General features: G+C 36.4%; 1 protein-coding gene across 2 annotated transcripts in view; it reads right to left on the bottom strand.

The window, feature by feature from the left end:
• Positions 1 to 147: 147 nt before the first annotated feature.
• LOC117432152 (signal peptide, CUB and EGF-like domain-containing protein 2) overlaps positions 148 to 17,425 on the bottom strand; it is a 30,760-nt gene continuing 13,482 nt past the window's right edge. The window contains exons 11-24 of one of the 2 annotated variants that reach the window (XM_034905135.2): positions 16,676 to 16,792; positions 15,720 to 15,842; positions 15,200 to 15,316; positions 14,774 to 14,863; positions 14,440 to 14,562; positions 13,461 to 13,625; positions 12,871 to 13,074; positions 7,859 to 8,029; positions 6,413 to 6,580; positions 5,771 to 5,932; positions 4,818 to 5,015; positions 4,273 to 4,425; positions 3,930 to 4,009; positions 148 to 3,399 (exon numbers count right to left, since the gene is read on the bottom strand). In XM_034905135.2, coding sequence (XP_034761026.2) covers positions 3,247 to 3,399; positions 3,930 to 4,009; positions 4,273 to 4,425; positions 4,818 to 5,015; positions 5,771 to 5,932; positions 6,413 to 6,580; positions 7,859 to 8,029; positions 12,871 to 13,074; positions 13,461 to 13,625; positions 14,440 to 14,562; positions 14,774 to 14,863; positions 15,200 to 15,316; positions 15,720 to 15,842; positions 16,676 to 16,792 — 2,024 coding nt within the window. In that variant the 3' untranslated portion in view covers positions 148 to 3,246. The remainder of the gene's footprint in view (positions 3,400 to 3,929; positions 4,010 to 4,272; positions 4,426 to 4,817; positions 5,016 to 5,770; positions 5,933 to 6,412; positions 6,581 to 7,858; positions 8,030 to 12,870; positions 13,075 to 13,460; positions 13,626 to 14,439; positions 14,563 to 14,773; positions 14,864 to 15,199; positions 15,317 to 15,719; positions 15,843 to 16,675; positions 16,793 to 17,425) is intronic. The other variant, XM_059002428.1, reaches the window with a different exon arrangement.

Below are 17,425 nucleotides of genomic sequence, written 5' to 3' on the forward strand. Positions count from 1 at the left end.
AGTAGCTTCTTGTACCTTTCCCTTGCCCTTTTCCGATGTTTACAATTCTGTTGTGGTTCTATCGGTCCAGTTTTGTTTTCCTAAAGCGCAATCAACGCTTAGTGAATCTAGTCCATTCTGGTGAAATATTTTGTGAAACACAGTACATTTTTTTATTTTATTTATTTTATTTAATATTTACAACACAGTCGTTTGCACATACAGAAATATAGTTCCAGGCAGTCTATGCTATGTTTATGAATCATTGATGAGTGTGCATACCCAGGTGGTCCACGTTACACTGAGTCTGCATCTCAAATATACTTTCATTCACTCAAGATGTTTCCCATTATAATTAAGACCCATCACCCATCTGCACTAAGTTACAGTTTACATTATAACTACGATATTACAGTTCATCCATAACTAAAAAAGTCAATCATTAGATATTCAATAGTGCTACAGGTAATAAGAAATCTATCCACCCAGAACTTCAAACACTCACAGAAATTCAGAGGTAAAACTAATAAGAAACGAAATGGTCGATTTGATCATTACTGGGTGCCTCACAAGAGTACTTTGAATTAATCTACACTATCCCCTCCATGCCAAAAAAAAAAGGTGTACTTTAAACTTTTTCTGACGCATACGTTTTATTACATATGAAGCCCAATGGCCGACATTTCCAATAAAATGAAAAAAAGAGACAAACCTTTTCAAATATGTTAACGCATGTTAAAAATGGAACAATACAATGTCAAATTCAATAATGGTACAGTATCATTTGAATGAAAGGGAAGGCTACATCATCCAAAACAGTTTGACAATAAAACAGTGGACAGTGAACAAACAGGTGGATGCACAACAGTAAGGGCATTATCCTCAACGCATTATCCACTAAGTTAAAATTCCCTGCTTCAATTTACCAATGGTCAATGTAAATACATCATATGTAAAATCTTTTTACAATATATACACAAGATATTCCACGTGCAAGGATGATCCAAAGGCTAACCAAAGTTACCAAAGACAAGGAAACGGTTGTGCTACATATGCTCATGTATTCACCTGCAGATGTCACTGGGTCTTCGCATTTAAGCATTCTTAGCGAATTACACAACATTTACACATGCAATATTCTGTATAACATATTGACGGACAATACAAAAAAACATTCAATGACCTTTTGGGATCTCAAAACAGGTTAAGCAGGTGAATTTGCCAAATGTATTCTGCCTGTCTGCATTTAGTTCAGTACCCTTTTCACTACTCGCTTATGATTGAGCAACTTTCATTCTCTAATTCATATCTGAAGGTAAGTAGAGATATAGAGTAGCCTGCCAGCATGCTGGACCACATGTATTAGCTTCCTCCCCCTGTGCTTAATAGCTTCAGTATAGCAGGATGGCACAATGTGTGTGAGTGGGGATGAAAAAGAGCCCTCATGAAAAGCATGGGGAACTCAAATAAGAGACAACCATGAAAAACAAATTACACAGTGAAAGTGGTACTGAAGCTAATAAAATACTATTTAAACTGTATGGACTGTATATTTTGTTACTGTGAAGGCTGAATGTACATGCTTAGATTTCAAATAGTAAAATAATTATTGACCAAAAAGATTCCAAGATTTTAACATACTTTTGATTAGAAATACAAGTGCAAATGGTTTTAACGAGTCATGAAATTAATTAGTATGATATCCATATGTACCCATTTTTTTTTTAAAGTGTACTACTGTATAGTATACTAGTATTTTAAAGTCATGGAAATTATTAAACTCAAACTAAAACAGCGGAGCATTAAAACACTGTTAGTCTTACCTAAACATATTTACATCTGCATTTACAAGTATCACCTCTATTGTGTTCTATTATTTCAATAATTCATTAAACATTGAATTAGTGTAACCCAGAGTTATTCAACTTCAGCATAAAGGAATCAAAGTGCCCAGCTCTCTCTTATTTTGACAAACTCATCAGCCTCCATAATAACTATGGGAACTACTGTATCATTCTGGTGCCATTGCCTTCTTACTGTCATGATGTCAATTGCATCTTTATCATAATTCACAAGCATTCAATTTATTCCTATATTCTTTTTTTTCTTGGTTATGCACTTTATTGAACACGGCATCATTTTAAATGATAACATATGCTTATAAACACACCCCTTTAATATAAATGGGAGATAGCTGTTTTTTTTAGCATTAAATAATCTTTTGGATTGAAGAATACAAAAATAACATTATTTTCTTCTCTATCAGGAACCGTCTATTCAAAAAGGACAGTTCTTGCGTAAAAGGTTTTAGATGATCAACACATCAATGATAAAGAACAACATCTCGACACACGATCATTTATATGAGAATTGTACTGTATTTATGACCTTTTGAGATTCCATGGTCTACAGCCATAGTTTAAATGCTATTTGAATGTGTGGAATATTTTATGAGGAGCTAGGATAGGGGTAGAAAAACAATTAATTTGACAGTCGAACAGTTGAGGTAAAAATAGTCAAATAGGTCGCCTAGACACCACTTAAAAAAATTCTGATGACGTATTTGATAATGCCTGGTGCTTTATTTGTGAATATACTATTTTGTAACCCTTTGCTCTTTGTGTTCTACATTTGAAAACTGCTTGGAATTTTGATGTTCTAAAATGCAATTCATGTGTTATTGGTTTGCAACCGCAACTGCACTTTACAATGACTTTACAATCACGTGACTTCAGATTCTGAGGTTCTGTCGCTTTCTATTCTATGGGTCGACTATTCAGTGCTATCTCTAAGCTAGAATAGGCACTTCTAAAACACTACACATTGACTTTAATAAGACTACTCTGAATATTTCTACTCCCATGATGGGACATTATTCTATTAGCTCATATAACACAGACTTCATAAATTGGACTTTACCTAGTTGGAATCTAATCTAATGCCAGTGCATTTTATTCAAAATCAGGCAACCCATTTGATTTGAACATAAGTACTACATCAGTTAAAATGTTTGTGTATATATATATATATATATATATATATATAGTCCATGATATGTTGTCAGAAAGTCTTGTCTAGAGTAATAAATTCATCTCTCTTCTTCTGAGCATTCCTGTTCTCCCCATCATGATGCCAGTTATTAGATTCTGTCAGCTCCTTGTTGATTTGTGACCATTTCAGCAACTTACTGTAACTGACTTTGTTCTAAGAAGTTGCACAAAGAAAAGGAAAAAAAAAGAACATTGTCCAAGTGCAAGTAGTTTATAACTACTTGTAAGGCCGCAGGAACCTAGAAACTTTGGAGCGCAGGAAGCGAATAAAAGACCTTGGAAACATTTCTCTTGACTCTTGCGCTGTGTATTTGAAGTAATTGTGAGGATGGGCCAGGACGTCAAACAGGGCCTTGATCAGCTTCTTGTCCTGGAAATCAGAAACAAATTAAAATCCATACACAGACGTGTATTTCCATTATAAAATGCTATTCCAAATACATAAAGGCGACATTTGGCCACAAGGTGAGTTCCAGAATTTGGCAGAAAATAGAGAATTCACTTTCCCTTTGATACCACTGTACAAGAAACTGCAATTATGACAAAAAGCCACTGGGTGGCATGTTCTCTACAAAAGCTTATTCAACCACTATTACCATATTTGACCACAAGGTGGCACTGTAAACGTACAGTCCCATTAGAGCTGGGTGTCCGATTCTGGTGCTGGAGGTGTATTCCACACCCAGTTTAATCGATAACATGTAATAAGTAAAATATGTTAATACTTTAGGGCCTGGAAGGAGGTTTCATTGGAGATTTTCGAACATGGTTGAAACAAAGAGAAGGAATAGAACGGTTAGCTTTTCTGAATAGGAGATATAATGGGATTAAGGCATGAACGTTGATTTGCTTTCGCATGTAAAGATGTTTTGTTCTGTTTCAGTTCTATGCAGCACTGACCTTTAGTATTTCCTGGTGATTCTCTGATGCATACAATCTGCCATCTCGGACAATGTCTTCAATCAACTCTTGGTAGTCCTCTGTTGGCAGAAATCTTTCCTATTAGCATTTCTGGACAATTCACGCCTCATGACTTTTTATGCTACTTCTTAAAACATTTTTTTTATATTATTATCACATTTCTTAATGATAGTAATACACTGCATGTCATATCAAATATATTGAACTTAAATCAAGCTCATTTTGATTAACACAATTCCTAATCTGACATAAAAAGTGACATTTGGATGCAGCCAACGCACAATATTCATCAACAGTAGTGACACAAGAGGACAATGCATACCATCGTAAGTGACGTAGGGTACTTGAAAGCCTTTTCCACTGTTGACTTCATTTGATTTAAACTGAATCCACAATCTTTTCGACCTTGATGTGAAAGCTATCGGACGCTCGTATGTTTGGCAGGTTTCGTATGTTGTTACAGAATTAGATGAAGCTATGAAGAAACAAACACTGGGCATTATTACCCAACAGTATTTTCAAACATTAAACATGCTCACTAATGCCTGCAGTCATTCTTCCTGCAAATGTTCTAAAGGCTGAGAACAGCTCCTGGAGTTTGTCAATGATTATATTTTTCTTTAGTTTTGTGTTTCAATATATTACATTTCATATGAATAAATGTATACAAAAAACACTTTAAAATAATAATAGTGTAATTAAAATAAGTACAAATCCCCCAAATTGTAAAGGGGAAGTAATAGCACTTAAAAGACTAGCCAATTTTATAGATATTTTTTTTTATTATGTATGTATAATGGAGAGCCAGCCCTTATTTCACAAACTAAATTCAGTGACACCTCTCTCATCCATATCAGTTATACTCACAGCTTTTCCTCATGACTAAATAGTCTCCACATTCGTCTTCGATGGGCAGGAATATCTCAGGGACTACAATGAGAATGCGTCTCTTGGAAGGCGGGTTAATATTCCAGGTACATTCAGTGTTTGCTGGGTAGTCTCCTGGGTAATTCGGGGACTCAATAAATCCAGTAAAGTCTCCGAGTTCCCCTCCACAGTGTCGATCTGGAAAACAACAGAAAAACTTGTGGTGACATTGAATTACAACATTTTGCTTCTGTGCTAAATTTGAACCATTTTATTTTGCGTAAGGAAAAATAAAACCTGCAAAGATGGATTACCAGAGGTTTTGCACTAGAAATCGTTAATTGTTTAGTAATCTTAAAGGGTACATAAGACCTTTTTATTTTATTGTGTTACATGTTCCCATGTGTTGCTACAACTGTTTACATAAGGTGTGTGTATTGTTTTAATTATTATTATTTTTTTTTTTACATTTTGACCACTTTTTTAAACTTTTAAATTGCATTCCTGCTTCAAGATGGCGCGCTTGGACCTCTCAGAACTACATTTCCCATCATCCTCCTGCTCACTGGTAAATCCATCTCACTTACATAAGTGAGCAGGAGGATGATGGGATTTTTTTAAATGTAATTTGATACATTCTAAATCGATATTTAGTCAAGTTAGACGTGCCTGTAATCAAACCAGGGCAATTTTACACATAGAAAATGGAGCTTTATCATCACTATGGGCTGAAAAACACCAAAAAATTTATCATTTTTAGGCTCAGTTTCTTATTTTATACTGAGGTGTGAAAATGGTTAAATCTTAGCATGCAATTAGATGTTTTGACATATTAATGAATCTGATCCCATTCTGCGATGTATGTCTTTGTTGATAACAGTTTTTTCTTTCCATAGGGCAGAAATAGGGCAGTGATGTTGCTAATATAGAAACCACTAGACCTGCCTACTTACTTTTACACTGAGTTACATTTGTTGAGCCATCAAAATCAGTTGTAGTATTCCCTGGACATGCCACACAGTAGTTCTGTCCAAATTCTGGCTGGTAGGTTCCCACTCGACAGCGAATGCATCTGTGTGTTGTGGTATCGTAAAAATGCCCAGGGGAACACTGAACTGTAAAAAATGAAACAGCACTAGTGAATGGCAAAATTGCTTTTTACTAAGCATTTACTGTGCTTTACCAAAGCCATGGTATCTAGAGTACATTTCTATAGGGGTATTGATGGAGTCATTAACATGCTTATATTGCAAGATGTATAGAACATAAGATTTCATACAGTAGCCTCTCTGTGGGAGGAAGTGCAACCAGTTAGTAAATCTTCCCCAAATACTAAAGTTTAAATACAATGCCTTCACTCTACATACCTGTGTTTACACCCAGGCGTGCTACATTGACTCCCTTATTCATTTCACAAGATTGAACAAAAATACATAAAAAGATGTTTGTGAGATTTATGAGTTTTAGAGGTAAATTTTAAAACATTTACTCAAGTCTTTAATTAACTTAAAGGACTCACTCACAGTTCAGTCATTAACAACACATTATTTCTAAAAATCCTGTGTCCAGTACTGGTGAATTAAAAACAATCAAACCTTTTGTTTCACAGTCCTGGAACGTCACTGCTCCGCTGTGCTTGGTTATAAGGTTTCCCCCACAGGAGAAGCAGGTGGTACGCCCCGCTTCGGGCTGGTAGGACCCTAGCTGACAGGACTGGCAGGGTTTAAAACCATCGGAAGAGAATTCACCTGGCTGGCACTGACCTGAGGGAGAAAGACGGAGGACTGTCACTTTGTAAGTCTATACCACCTTTTGAGTAAACGGTTATTTCATCATATATACATGTTCAGCAAGTATGTTAACAACACACACTGCATATTCTGTGCTACAGCTAAGAAAAACTAGATATACGGCATGTAAAAATGTGACACACATTCATGCAGTCACCTCTGAAAAGGGTCAATCAGGTGTTGAGTTCATGTTTTACTATTGCACTAATTTTAAATATTGTACTTCAAGTACACTATTAAAGTACAGTAGTGTACAATGCATCCAAGATGCTCATAATACAGTATATTTCAGTTGAATGTTTAGTAGAAACAAATCTTTTGGTCATATTTAGCAGTACAAAACACTGGAAGGGGTGTGCAATAACAAACAGAGCCAATTTAATTAAATACATGTGTACATTTTGAACAAGATAACAGAAAATTGGCATTTAAAATGTCTGATGTACGCATTGAACAGGATATAAAATGTTACTGTGTTCTAAAGCTGTTTAACAAAGCAGATACTGAAAGATTAACAGCTGCCGTCATTCTTTTTCAAGAAACTTTCATACATCTTTACAGTTTTGTGCAAAAAGGGACTAACGGCACACTATCTCAACAGCTTTTTAAGATCATTCAGAGATAATGAATCACACAGACTTGTCAGTGCTAATCCAGGCAATATATATCACCCTGTTAGGGATGAGTTTCAGCATATGAGTTTCACCTGTTCACAGTGAGAAAAGTAACTGCTTTCATGCAACGTGACCTAATGGAAGACAACCAGAAGCCGGGTCAGACACTGTTTGAGCTGTCTAGAGTTCTGAAATGTTGGCTGTACTGACGGGTCAGTCTGAATGATTTCCTATAGACTCTTTGTGATATGTATTCCGTCAGTCATTCTTTGATGCTTTTCTGTTTGGTGTACCATAACAAAGAGAGTAACAGCTTTAATATATGTGGGACAGGAAAATTGTGGGTTAAAATAAGTATTTACAAAAGAGACAGACAAATTAGTCGAGCTAAAAGGTTTAAGGTAAAATGGTGACATCACAAATGCAAAACCCCATTGCACAGGTACTTCAAACTCAGGTTGTAAAATTGTGGAGCGTAAGATTCTGAGTTTGTTGTGTGTGATGCTGAACTCAAAAGATCCAGGAGTTACTAAATCGACTTTAAATGGCTTTATTTTGTTTTCAGTCAGGAACGCAATGGTTTTCATTCATACAGTACGTATTACATTTTTAAACAGTCTTCTGGAAAGTGCCTTACCTCCACATTCTGAAATGTTCCGAGCCCCGGCTGTTCTTGAGCTCCCCAGACTCTCAGGACCTGGGCAGGCCTCGCAGGAGAGCTGCCCCTCCTCGTCTTGGTACGTCCCAGCGGGGCACAGTGCACACCTTCCCTGCTCCCCGTCGTAGTACGTTCCAGCACTGCAGCTAACTAGCAACAGAAAACAGACTCCTGTCAGCCCAGTCGACAGATGAGAGACCCATCCTTCAAACCTGAAGAGCTCATTTATAAGCCTTGCAATAACTTGTTGAAAGGCATACAAATCGACCTGCTGCAGCTATGTAAAAAATGCTGAAAGGTAACCAGACAAAGCCTTTCAAAGACGCCTTTACACTTAACTTCAAACAGGTTGTTACACTTAAATAATCAAAAACATATTTCACTTAACTTCACAGCAGCAAATGTTGTCTGTGGTAACCACTTCAATAAAAGGAGTAAACCATTAGCTAAACCTAAGAATTGACTTGCTTATATGGCATGAATATATATCTATATCTATATATCTATATATCTATATATATCTATATATATATATATATCTATATATATATATATATATATATATACAGCAAACAAAAAACAAACAAACAAACAAAAAAAAGCATCTTTAATTTGCTTGAAATCTCCAGCAGCACCGTGCCTATTTATTAAAGTCTTGTTTTTGATTGATATGATTGATGATCACCATACCTTTAAAATACCAAACATGTCACCTTCCAGAATATATAGATCTAAAGGATGTGGCCACGTTTTACTAGAGAATACCTGTCCTTAAAAGTTGGAGTCCTGAATTGCTAGTTTTAAACTAAAGAAACAAAATTGTCTAATAATGAAACACTTCTACCTGTTTCTTTTTCAAAGTCTGAAAGATACTTGTCGAAGGCTAGACTACTAGCATTGTCTTTAGTTTTAGAATTATGATTGTGTGTTTAACAATGCATAAAGTATAGCTAGTAAAGGATATACTACACTGCCAAAGCCAGGCTGCTGCTTCACATTTAGATACTAATGGTAATCGTTCATCATCCGGGTTTACTATATCTAAGTCTTTTTAATTGCCGTGGGAGTTACCAAATTACCTGTTAAAACTACCAAGGAAAGGCAAAATAACTATTCTTATTTAGTCTTGTTCAGTTAAATGAATTAAACTATTGTTTAACTTGATCACAGATGACAAGGGTATTCTGAATATATCCCCCCGTCACTGTGTGTATAATTCTACCATATTAAGTTCCTATCTATAGATATACTTTATAATGCTTGTACACCAATACAGTTCACTTAAACATAACAAAACATACAATGCACCAAGAAGATGATTGAAAAGTGAAATCTACTGCACCCCATCCTCGGTAATCTGTTGTTTTGCTGAAAACACATGGGAAAGCATTGAGGCAGACAAAGGGTTATTTGTGCTTTAGCAATTTGCTTGATTTACCTCAGATGAAAGAATATGCAATTCTCACAAGAGGAGTTCATTTTTTTTTTTTTTAGCTTTTGTTTATCCTCAATGACCATTAACAGCCATCACCTTATTGTCTCCTACTGCTTCTATATGGCAAAAAAAAAAACTTGAAGCTTTTCTAATGCAAAAAAATAGAATCTATAGAGTTCTTGAATTGATGGCTACAAAGAGATTTAAAGGACCTTTCACCTCTTTTCAACAATTCAGCTATTGCCTATTTGATGACATGGACAAACACTATGGCATCACAGTGGTAAGCAGTTGAACCCAATAAAAAGGGTCAGGTTGCTGCTTCTCCTCATTTTCCTAATCAGAATCACCTCTAGACTTCTCAAGGAAAATCACAAACAGCTGATGCAAATTGATTCCCATGGTGTCATTGAAGTCACTTCTTCTGAGCAGTTCACAGGCTGGGGTCATGCTGTGTAGCCATGTGTGTAAGGGATTTAGCTCTTAAATAGCATGATTGTATAAACAGCAGTTAAAACATCTCCCATACAAAGACACACAACTATTTTCACTGCAGTTGTGCCAAATTAGAGATCTAGCAACCGGCATTAAAATTGGCAAATCTGTTAATGATGAACATTTATCAGAGTACATATGGCTGGGCTCAGCACAGAGTGTGTTTGTATAGATCTGGATAGGTATTCATATTTGGGCAAATTGTTTACACTATGCTTTTTAAAAACAAATCATATTTTATTAAAATTGGATGCATTCCATAAAATGAGTTATATATATTTTAAGCTGCTTTAAACGCTGTGACATAATTAAATGACATTGTTAATCCGGGGGTAAGCTATAATTGTATATCTTCAATATTTCTCTCTACAAATAACAGTCAATGCAAAGTATGTGGTAAAAAATACAATTCAGTTCATTCAAAAAAACAAAAGTTGTAATAAATGAATCCAAAGCACAGCTAGCAGGCCATCATCTAGCCTCGCATTCATCACATCAAAGCTAAAACCACAGGAAATGATGACCAAGGAAATCGAAAGCAAACACTTGAGAGATAAATCACTGCTATAAATGACACTCCAGTAAACACTGTGCTGACAAGGGTCAGGTTCCTTAAAAAACTGAGAGCAGCCCGACACGTTTCAGGGGCCTAAGGGCTGGATTCTCAAAGCTATTTATTCCATATCGTCATTAGCTCCATTTGTGTCTGAAAAAAAAAGCACCAATTCCAATTCTAAAACAAATAGGAAATAACTTGAGACTACTCACAAGCCCTTCCGTTAAATATCACTCTTGTGTTCTGTTTCAGATCTTGTATATTTATTGGGTGCATTTTTCCTTCATTACATTTTTTGCTAATGATGATTTGCAGTTAAAATCTAGCCCAGTATCTTTTAGTGTCTGTTCTTTATTTAAAGGTATGAGAAAGACCTTCTTTGTGGTGCTGTATTTCTTGTATGTGTAGACAGGCACGACTTCACACAAATTCTTCCATCGGAAAATATGTTTTATATTTCAGTCCTATTTGTTTTTTAATAGCAACTAAACATAACCATAAAAATATTCACATAAAATAAAATAGAAAACTTGAACAATCTTTATATATATATATATCAATTTTATATTATTCATTTATTAAAACTATTTTTAACTGGCTTTTGACAAGGTGCTGACAGCTCCAAGGATGAAGTCCTCTGTCTGCTGGCTTAAGTGCTCAGATCTCAAGTAATAACAATCAGCTTTTAGAGGAATTCGGTCCCATGCTTCTCTAGCCCAGGGCCTCGTTTTTCAGTAAAGACAGCCAATTGTTGCAGGTTGAGGGTTAGCTTTGTGGGGAGGACAATAGTCCACTATGGGTCTGAACTGCAGATTTCTTTAAATTGTGGCCAAAGTCAGGTTCAAACGTGGGTCTTTGGGGTTAAAGACAGGGCTATAGACAATGAGGTCAGCCGGACCCACGCGGTTCGGTTTGAAACAGTTCTGATTCCTAGTTTTACAGCTCACTCAATAAAGGGTGGAACTGCGCAAACAGAAATGCAAAGAAAGACGCAGAGAGAAGCTGAAGACTTAAGAAACATCTAAGAATAGATTTTTGCATTATAAAGACAACAAAAAAAATTCTAATGCTATAATAAGACAAATCAGCAGAACCTATGTAACATGTCTATTGCATTTACTATATGAGGGCATTTATCTGTTGATGTTTTTAAAGGAAATGTAAAATAAACATTTATTTATGTTTTGATGAACAAGCTTTTAAACACAGTCACTTAATGTTTTTTTTTTTATCAATATAGTTTATAACAGGCAATATACAATGTACGATATGAGTAATCACAACACCACAACCAGATCAACTAGGGTATATTATAATGCAGAATTAGATATCACAAACTTTAATGACTACCTTCAATGTCATGGCCCTCAAACAAGTGTGAATCAAAGACACATTTTCAAAAAGGAATAAAATACTAAATAGAAATAAATGAACAATTGAACTGTTCCTGCCTGTAACTAAGACCTGAGTTACAATAGTTTTATTTTTCTCAGAAAATGTGCGTTTGCCTTTGCACATGCTTCAAAATGGGTCCCCCAAGTGTATATAAAAAACGGTCCTGTTGTAAAGACAAATGGACCTTCAAGGAAATCAGAGAGACAAATATGGCAACGTTAAAACAAACTCATCTTAACCGGTTTTAAGTTTTGCAATGGACTGCTTCTTTAAAGCCTTCTCTTCTCCCGACATGGTTAGAACAGTATAAAGGAGGTGTAGTGTGTCAAACAGTAAGCTCTCTAAATCCGACAGGCTCAAATAAATGATTACAAGCCACGTACAGCAGTGTGCACCCCGGGGCATGAATTACCTGTCTGTCACGGTTGTTTGGCATGAATTTAGATAACATCTGAACCATAGCTTTGAACCTTTGCCCTGCTAAAACGTGAATCGCCAGTAATGTACATGTACAAAGCCAACAGGACAACTGTGATCAGAAAGATCTTTCAAAAGGAAGTGAAAAATGAAAACATTCACAATTATTGCAATTGAACATAAACAAATTATAGTTTGAATTGGAATACCCAAATCTGCTTTCCAGCTTATCTTGTTTCCACTAACTTTGCAGACGGGGGCTTGTGATCAGATCAGATGTGTATTAACTACAGCGTTGTTTGTTCATGTTCTCGCAGGAGTATCAGGATGTTTCAAACAGATGTTGAAAAGGCAGTTCATGTAGGCACATCATTACTATTATCATAATCATAACGACAGAACAGAATATTATTTTTTTTATGAACATGAATCTCAGTTCAATAATAAACTAAAATTAATTCTGGTTCCTGACAGATTATAGTCACTAAGAAATACAACTGTTGCAACATTGCAGAATACTTTATACTGACATTGAAAACCAGCCGCACATGCATTGTATTCATGACATGTTAAGTGATTCTGTAGTATTGTGCTCAGAGTTTATTATGGTGTTATGAATGCTGCATTGTGTCCAATTACCCAATTACCTTGCAGTTCTTTCCGAAGTGAACAGTGAATCACTGACTGACTTACTGCATGTATTGTCCCAGAGTACTTGTCCAGTGCCACAGTGCTCCGATGAATCCAGAGCTTTGGTATTCTTCTTCGGCAGCTCGTATTCAGTGCCCCCGAAGCGCATGTGGAACTGCTCCCTGTTGATAGACTTTCTCAGAGTCCGGATAGTTTTGCGTAGTCTTTTCTCGGACCGCTTACGCACGCATGCCAAGTCGCAAGATTCTGTCGAGAAAAGCACTTGATACAAAAAGCTGCATTGACTACAAGACACCTAACAGGTGTCCACCAAGGTAGCCTTGTTTTAATCCTTCATTCATCTACTGGCAGATAGTCAAAGACTACCGAATGGACCCTTCTGCAGTAGATTGTGATGGACCTGTGGTGCACCCATGGGACACTGGACACAAGTCCCTGCTTACTCTTTTAGCAACGCAAGCCACACCTCCCCCCCCCCCCCCCCCACACACCATGACTACAACAGTAAAACAGGAGATACTTTTTTTGCACTGAGAAGGAAGGGAAGAGGATGAGCAAGAAAGAACAAATGATGCTTACATGCTACGAGAGACAAAAGCAAGCAGCACCTCTCTCATATCCGTTAAACCAACCTGTTACCTCCTGCAGGTTCATTTCAAACTCAAATTGGGCGGTAATCGACGAGCCCTCATCCTCGCCTGTCTTCCGTTCATGCCGGCTGCGTATTTTCCTTGCTGAGATACATCTCAGGCTTAAAAAGCTGAACTGGGTGTTCTCCGTATAAGGGTTCTTTTTGTCTGTGTGGGCGTAAAAATAAAATTTTCAAAACCAGCAAAACTTGGTTAGAGCAGTTACAAATAAAGATGTGGGAAAAAAACTAGATATAGGACTAAAATCACCTCACCTTTAAGGTGTTACTGTTAACAATTGAATGGGATTTTATAATGAATGCTATTATTGCTTTACTATTTTTTAATGTTTCTCTTAAAAGTGTGGTGCCATAAAGTTGTAGTGCCATTTTTAAAATAGATTTGATTTATTTAAGGTTGTTACCTTAAAAGCCTATATTGAACAAATAAACTCTTTCCTTGTAACAATACAAGATTCAAAATACATTTCTCTGCATTAGACCATCCATCCACTTTCTATATAAGTAGAAAATAAATCCCTACACCCAACAACAGAGGCAAAATAAATCTATAGCAATTTAAACTTCACTCTACTTCTATGCTTTTCGCTGACAGCAGCTTTGAAAGTAATGCTAAGAGACTGAGAAGAATTTCTTTTTTTGTTGTTGTTTAACCTCTGTCTGCTTAAAGATAACATTCAGCATGATGTAAGGACAATGCCTGATCTTCTGAGAGAACAATATGATCCAACTATTGGAAGTTAATTTGATTGATGGTTGGGTAGGGCTCTGGTGAAAGCCACTTCATGGTTAATTTCATTTTGTAATGTAGCAGCCGCACAATGTGCAGTGTTGAGATGTCAGAAACGTTCTTTATTCACTAGGTTTCACAGAGACTTTTCCAGCTGATCTTCAGAAGGCGCTCTCGGTTCTGTTCTGGTAATGCACTTAAGACTGTGTTAATGGGTAAACTTCTTTTGTACCTGAAAGAGCTAGTTTTAGACCTTCTTTAAGCTTCTCTTGGCTTCTTTTTAAATTGCATTTCCCTGCACTTGATTTAAAAGTTGCTGTTGTCTTTATCCGTGGTGTGTTACCAGAATCCATCCCTGGAAAAGAATATAGGAAAACATTTGGAATAAACTGACTGCTGCAATGCATCTGTCAAATAATACAGAATATATTTGTATATAAGACTACTTTTGTGATGATCAAAAGTCTATAGTTTTTGTTATATCAAATAAGCAAAAGATCACATGAAAAATAAATCTAAGATCACACATGAAAATAATGATATACGCATGTAATTTGTATACTTGCCAAAGCAATTAGAGGTATTTTTGCTTCTGAGCCCATTACTGGAGCAATGGTAAGGCGTCCCACAAGTCACAGTGTACGAATCTTCAAACCCTGACAAACAGATCACATTGCAGAGTGATTAACGTAGCTTTTTCCAAACAACTGTATGAATGATGAGGCATTTTTACAGGGACACACAACACCTTGTATGTAACTCCATTCTTGTGGTTCAAAAGATTAGTTAACATGCAAGCTTTTAGGGTTATGAAGAGCACCGCTATCAGTCAGTTAAACACTGCAAACATTTTTATTATTACAGTGATCAAAGTTTTATTTTCAGCACAACAAAATGTTTTTTAGAATGCAGTTTAATTGCAGTCTCATAACATGTTGCTGCTGATTGTTCCAATGAAGTATACAGTGGAAACGTTGCGCTGTTACTCTTACCAGTTAGGATGTGCACATGCGATTGGCATGTCAGAAAACAGCAGTCATTTCCTTCCAGTTTACTGCAGTTTAGCATGGCTTTAGAAGGCCTTTTAGCCACAGGCAGACTCTCTGCTTCTAAACGGGATTAAAAACACAACAGACTCATGGGGAACAGCACTTTTTCGCTCTGTGGTTTTCACATCGCGGTGGAAAGAGCAGCAGAGAGGAAAGCTTTCGAAACCATCACAATTATGACAGGAGCACCCAGGTCACATGTCTTCAGCAGTTAAATGGGGAAAAAAAATTCCAAACCCATACAAAGTTAAACAGGCACAAAAGAAACAAAACGGGCACATACAGTAAGCCTGAGCATTTCCAGAGAAAGCACAGAAAAAGAAAAGCAAAGAACCCCAAAGTATCTCCTGTTTTCAGCATTCGATCACTAAAACAAACCCGCTAAACGCATCGATCCAACATTAACAGACCAGCACCCTGAATGACGAGGCATCTGTAATGATCGTGGCTGGTGGAGTCTTACCAATGCAGTCCTTCTTGTTCCAGTGGAGTTTGTAGCCCAAATGACAATGACACTCAAAGCTCCCCACCGTATTCTCACAGCTGTGCTCACAGCCTCCATTGTTGATGCTGCATTCATCAATATCTGAGGAAAAGCATTTCAGAAATCAACACATTCACATAAAATTCACAAGATTCATCCTGTCTCACAACCAAAAAACACAACCCTGGACTTTGAATACTGGGATCTCTAGAAGTTATATAATAAAATGAATCAATAAAAAGATAACCTTTTTTATGGTTATCAAATTAGTAAAGAAGATACATGCCAGAGAATTCTTATGAAGTAAACATTTTGGCAAATCCCTTCATCTGCTTCAGTTAAAGCTTTTGTCTAGAATTTGTGATACAGAGTTTATAGATATGGATAAAAAGAAAGTTAAACTGCTATAAATCCCTTTTCAAACAGTAATCGCAGCAAAAATAGCCTATAAAAGAAAACTGTAGCCAAATCATGCAGACGTCTTCTGACAAGTAAAGAAATAAATCTTCCTGCATTTCTAGTGCTGGAACAAAAAATCATGTCTGTTCAGTTGAGTGCTGCTTTATTTTTTTGGATACTGAGTTGGATTCCCAACACCTTTATAAAGGCTGTATAACATTGTATAACTATGTGCATAAACTGACATAATAAGCATATTCAAGTATAAGTGCTCATAACATATTTGTCATTGTATTCTATTGTGATAATATTTGTTACTATAATGCTATTTAAAATGTATCAATAATTACAGCAAAAGTGTCAAGTGGCTACGAGTCACAGTCCCTTGAAATGCTGTTTTTCAATTACAGTACGTTATGGTGGTTTTATAGTGGTTCTGATACAATATACGTTTTATAGTGATGCTGTGAAACGTATCTAGTATCCAATTCAAGCCAAGTGTTCCTGTTAGGGTGGGTTTGTTCTTCCAATGTTACCTCCACAATGTGCCAACCCATACAGGGTGAATCCTTTATTACACACACACTCAAAGCTTCCTGGGTAATTAACGCAGGTGTGGTCACATGTTCTTTCAAAGAAGCACTCATCGATATCTGCAATTAAATAACGATCATCAGAATAAACACAGGATGTGTTTGGAAGTGTAATTCAGCCAACATTCAAGCTCTTCAGCAATAAATCAACTCCCAAAGGCTTACGACAACCGGTAAATAAACTTTGCCAGAGAAAGGCTATGCATTAGAATTCTGCAAACATAATGGAGCCCAACACATCTGCTGTATTATAATGCACCCTAAATGAAATGAAATAGACAAAGTCAGAAGACATGCTTTAGCTTAAAAGATCACATCTCCCAAGCTAGCACAGTCGCTGCTGGGTCAATATTTGTATTGCCAAGTCTGATTAAAAACGATTATGTCAAGTGTTAAGCCACATTTTAGAAGATCCCATCTCTGCTAAATGACACCATTTTTAGGGATTCATCATTGACAATAACTGGTTGTCTAGGAAATGGAATAAGTCAGTTGCATAACTGGCTTTACTTTGGCAGACACATCGTGTAGCTTTTGGGACAGACAATCAGTGCCTATTTCTAATTACTATTTTATCTGGTCAAACAGTTAAAATGAGGGACTCAGAGCTTTATACAGTACAGCAGGAAAGCACTATGAAAAATGGCTTTTTCATCTGAAATATTTGATTTGGTTGCCATTTTGTGTAACTTG

Source organism: Acipenser ruthenus, chromosome 27 (assembly GCF_902713425.1).
Source record: "Acipenser ruthenus chromosome 27, fAciRut3.2 maternal haplotype, whole genome shotgun sequence".
Lineage (NCBI taxonomy): Eukaryota > Metazoa > Chordata > Actinopteri > Acipenseriformes > Acipenseridae > Acipenser > Acipenser ruthenus.